Raw genomic sequence first — 5331 nt, forward strand, 5'->3', positions numbered from 1 at the left:
TTAGTGTTAGAGCGCAATTCCATGAAAGCGCAGATGGGAGGGGAAAATTCTGCGTGTGATTTACTGACAATGCACACATTAAAGAACACAGACGCAGCCAGATCATTTCCATAATGACCAGCACAATCTACCAAAAGCAGCACAAATCACCGCCTGCTTTAAGGCATGCTTTTTTGGGTGTTAAATAATGGTGCAAATACTAGTAATTTGACGAGTGCAAACATTAGTACATAAATCGCATTGCGTGATTCATTTTAATACTCTGTGTCTGAAAGGGAAACACCTTCAAATGCATATTCAATAAGGTCAGGCGCAAAAATAACTGTGTCCATGCCTTTTCAGTGCTAATTCTTCACTGCACGTCTTTAGTAAATCCTGACACTACTATTTTAACAGCAAAAGTAAATCTGGCCCCATGACTGGTTAGTATGTGATCGTGAGGTCCGCTAATGACCAGTGCGAGATCTCTGAGCGACATGAGAATCCCAATGAATGAGTACAATAAGAGCAAAGAGTTAACTAGAATAATCCATTTGAATTAAAATCAATTTAAATTAAATTATTTTGTGCACCGAAAAGACAGAACACGCAAGAAGCCATCAGCCACCATTGGATAACTTCATTCGGCCAATTGGGTGGACCTTACACCTTAGTTTTTTTTAGTGTCTATAAAAACATACTGATACATGTCTAACTGTTGTCTGTGAACTTGTATGAAATCATATAAGTTGATTAATTCATAAATGTATAATATATATATATACTGTATATATACAGTGGGGCAAACCTTCCATCAGCAGGGGCATTGAAGATGAAATGTGGCTGGGTCTTTCAGCATGACAATGATCCCAAACACACCGCCCGGGCAATGAAGGAGTGGCTTCGTAAGAAGCATTTTAAGGTCCTGGAGTGGCCTAGCCAGTCTCCAGATCTCAACCCCATAGAAAATCTTTGGAGGGAGTTGAAAATCCGTGTTGCCCAGTGACAGCCCCAAAACATTACTGCTCTTGAGGAATGGGCCAAAATACCAGCAACAGTGTGTGACAACCTTGTGAAGACTTACAGAAAACGTTTGACCTCTGTCATTGCCAACAAAGTGTATATAACAAAGTATTGAGATGAAATTTTGTTATTGACCAAATACTTATTTTCCACCATAATTTGCAAATAAATTCTTTAAAAATCCTACAATGTGATTTTCTGGATTTTTTTTCTCATTTTGTCTCTCATAGTTGAGGTATACCTATGATGAAAATTACAGGCCTCTCTCATCTTTTTAAGTGGGAGAACTTGCACAATTGGTGGCTGACTAAATACTTTTTTGCCCCACTGTGTGTATATATATATATTATTCTTCTTTTGAAAGTGAAGTTTAAAGGTTGGATTAGAGATGAGATAGCCTTCTTACATATTTACATGAATGTCTGTATGTCTTCATCAACAATTTCCATCATGTACCATTATTACACATTTTGAGAAGATCAGGCTGAAAACATCTGGCATGTTAGACAGACAGGAACTCAAGAGTTTGTCAAGTGTGAAACCACACAAACTACACACACACACACACACACACTATCAAGGATATAAAACAGGCAATTTTCTCATCTTTTGGTTTGAGGAGTCGTTGGCGTCCCTCTGAGTGGCTGACTTTTCTGATCTCCTGAACTCCTAAAAAAACTAAAAGAAAACACTGACATCTGACAACAAGAGAGAACAATATTCTCAGGTAAATGTGGTGTTCACATGAGAGGTCAATGTACATATTGCTTTCTATTATACTGGTTTAGTATTTGTGAAACACTGTTGTGTTTCTTGTCTTTCAGCATCTGCTCTTCACTAGATCTACAAGATCATCTGAGGGATCTGATTGAATCAAGATGCTGCTGATCACTGAAGCTCTTCTTCTCCTCGTTATAGCTGCTCTAGGACAGGTAAGCTTGTATTCTAGTATGAATATTACAGACATGAATACTGACGATTGATTATTATGATTCCTGTTGCTGCAGGATCACAGAGCAGCTGTTGAAGAACAGATATTTTCACTGGATATGGCAAAAAAATCAGTTGATGATCAATATAAGGGCTGTAGAGAGAAAATGGCAGAAAAGGTGAAGACGGTATTTCTAAACAAGGAAATGAATAACTCACCTGGTTTTGAAAATGCTTGGAAAAAAGGTGTAGACTTTGTCAAGACCCAAAATGACAAGCTGACAAAGAATCATTCAATCGCTATTTATGTGTACAGTGAGTGTAATATATATACACTTTTTAATAAGGACACTCGTTCTGGTAAAAAACAGTACAAAAACGAAACATACAAATGGTATTCACTTTACTTTCTGTTAACAGAAGCGATACAGATTCTGAAGAAAACACAAAACAAATGCTATTCAACTTTTCGTGGTACCAAAGCTGAATTTGATAAGCATGTCCTGAACAAAGAAGTTCGTTTTGGCCAGTTTGCTTCTTCTTCTCTTGTTCGTAAAAAAGCACAGCGTTTTGGAACTGTATCTTGTTTTGAAATCAAAACTTGTGAAGGTGCTGATGTGTCAAAATATTCTAAGCTTCCTCATGAGAGAGAAGTGCTGATTCCTCCATATGAGACGTTTAAAGTCACTGCTGTCAGGACAAAAAGAGATGAGAAAGATCTCTGGTGTGACACTGTGTACACTTTAAAAAACACTGGAAAAACAAGTAACCTGAACTGTGCTCTATTCAGGAGACCAACCAAGACCATAATGAAGTAATGTGTTGTGCGCTGAACAAAATGCTTAAATTCAAATGATAAAATCATGTACAACAGTTCTATATATAGATTGTTTTTCTCTCAGTTTTGTTCAATAATTCTTTGTTGGAAAACACAATTTGTTTACATAACTTCAGCATAATGAAATAAAGTTACTTTTATGTGACCCAATTCAGTGGCCTTTACGTGATTTTATGTTTTTCTAAAACATTTCTTTGTTTATACTTACACATTTTTGCTGAACAATTTTAGTGCTTTGCTAGCAATATCATAGCCACCAATACAGCTTACAGCAAAACATTTTTATCAATACAAAAAAATAGATTTTTTGCTTCTTGTTGAATTTAATTTGTTTCAGTAAACATAAACAGAAGTTCAATCCACATAAATATTTTAAAATAAAAACTGACTTAATATTTATTCGCTTAATCTTAATCAGGAGACTGAGAAGAGCTCCTGTGATGTTGGAGTTTTTGTGGTTTTCATTGTGCAGAAGAGTGAAGCTTGTGGTTTTGTTGTGGGCAGCTTTACTAACACCATGATGCTTTACAAAAATGAGCAATGATGAGTCTTCATCTCACTACAGTAAGTCACAAATGTATTAGTAGCTAGCAGTTAAATAAAATGGATTGATTTAAGTAGTAAATAAGAGAAATTCTAATCAATTCGGTTTGTTCAACAAAACATTGACTTATTCAAGTCTTCTTACGTGAACTTTATAAAGCTTATCTCAGTTTGATTAAGTTCACTGAACATCTTCTGAGTGTATGCATTTGAAAAATATGTAAGGATTTATACATGAGTCTTACTCGTCTTAGACAGACAGGAATTCAAGAGTTTTTTTCCTACTTGAAGCCACACAGACCAGACCTTCACAAGTGCTGCTTTATCAGAGGAGATGAGAAGATTCACTCTTTCAACTCTTACCTATTCGAGCCGCGTATTAGAGACGTGTCTCTGGTACAAGAAATAGTAGGTGAGTCTTTACTCACTTACTCATTCGTGTTGCCAGATCTTGCTAGAACAAAAGCACAAACAAGAACAACTTCATAATAAACCGAAATAAATCCAAATACTTAATATTTAAAATATGACAAAAATATTGTGACCCACAAGTGCCCACTTTATAAGTCCATAAACCAGATCGTTTTGTGAGCTTTGCACAAACAACAAGCTCATAGACATAAAAAAAGAGGACATGGCAACACTGCATGAGAAGTGCTCTGCAGAGCATGGCTATACCAGGTGACTCCAAACTCGGTCCTGGAGGGCCGGTGTCCTGAGTTTAGCTCCAACTTTTCCTAAACATACCTGCCTGGAAGTTTCTAGTATGCCAAGTAAGACCTTGATTAGTTGGATCAGGTGTGTTTAATTAGGGTTGGAGCTAAACTCTGCAGGACACCGGCACAGCAGGACCGAGTTTGGAGACCCCTGTGCTATAAAAAAATGATGCCTCTGTTGGCTGTGGTTTAGTTAAAGGGGTCATAGGATACTACATGCACTTTTACAAGTTGTTTGAACTGAAATGTGTGTTGGCAGTGTGTGTACACAACCACCCTATAATGATAAAAATCTACCCAGTGTTTTTTGTTAATCTACTAAAACCTTTCTCAAATCTAGCTGATCTCAGATGCCTGTCTGTGTGATGTCACACAGACAGGCCCCTCCCATGAGAGTTTCAGCACAGACTGGACTGGTGTCTTACCTTAGACCTGCTCTGAGTGAGCTGTCATCAGTCCTCCATTGTTTCACAGCTTGAGCAGATGTAGACAAGAATGACTCCTTCCTAAGCGATTGAGGTGTTCTGTTGATGGATGTAATAATGAACAGCAGTCCTCATTTACTCCCGACATCTGAGCCGCTGAAGACGCAGTGGATTACATTTATTTTTGAAGGGAATGCGCCCCCGATCTACGTAAATGGATCTATGTTTGCGCAAATCATTCGTGATCCAGCTTCATCTACAGAAGAAGTGAGTATAATGTTTTGTAATGAATCTTTGCAAATCACCTTTCCTAGTAATGTGCTAATTAGCAAGTTTCACGATGAATGCGGCTAAAGTAAACAGTCCCTCTGAGAGCAGCTAGGAAGAGAGGGGCGGGGTCAGCAGAGCTCATTAACATTTAAAGGAAAATGCTACAAAAACGGCTTGATCTGAAAAGAGCTGTTTTTGACAGGGTAGAAAATGTGTTTTTTTACACTACCATTGAGAAATTAGGACCAAACTATGTTACAGACTTTTCATTAAGACCCTAAAGAATCATATCAACTTGTGGAAAATGGGCATCCTATGAACCCTTTAAAATTGTAGAACGAGTTGTAATATTTCTTTGGAAAGTGAGCTGTTTTGTGTACAAACACGAAACCATAATTTGGGGAATTCACTCCTTTATTTTAATGCGGTTGTCACTCCTGAAACTTTACAGTGTGGTCAGATTTTACAGAACCATATTGTAAAATGTTATGAAATTTATCAACAGTCAACAGTGTTAATAACAACTTCAGACAATAACAGTCAAAAGTTGCTTACAGGTTTGTGATATACACTCTTAAAAATAAAGGTGCTTCAAAAGGTTCTTCAA

General features: G+C 37.2%; 1 protein-coding gene across 1 annotated transcript; it reads left to right on the forward strand.

The window, feature by feature from the left end:
• The first annotated feature begins 1880 nt into the window (after positions 1 to 1880).
• LOC107601550 (NAD(P)(+)--arginine ADP-ribosyltransferase 2-like) lies at positions 1881 to 2750 on the forward strand. The gene is made up of 2 exons (XM_016293785.1): positions 1881 to 1934; positions 2010 to 2750. Exons 1-2 carry the CDS (start codon positions 1881 to 1883, stop codon positions 2748 to 2750), a joined length of 795 nt encoding a protein of 264 aa, XP_016149271.1.
• The last annotated feature ends 2581 nt before the right edge of the window (positions 2751 to 5331 follow it).

The sequence above is a fragment of the Sinocyclocheilus grahami genome, unplaced genomic scaffold (assembly GCF_001515645.1).
Source record: "Sinocyclocheilus grahami isolate Dianchi unplaced genomic scaffold, SAMN03320097.WGS_v1.1 scaffold307.1, whole genome shotgun sequence".
In the NCBI taxonomy this organism is placed as follows: domain Eukaryota; kingdom Metazoa; phylum Chordata; class Actinopteri; order Cypriniformes; family Cyprinidae; genus Sinocyclocheilus; species Sinocyclocheilus grahami.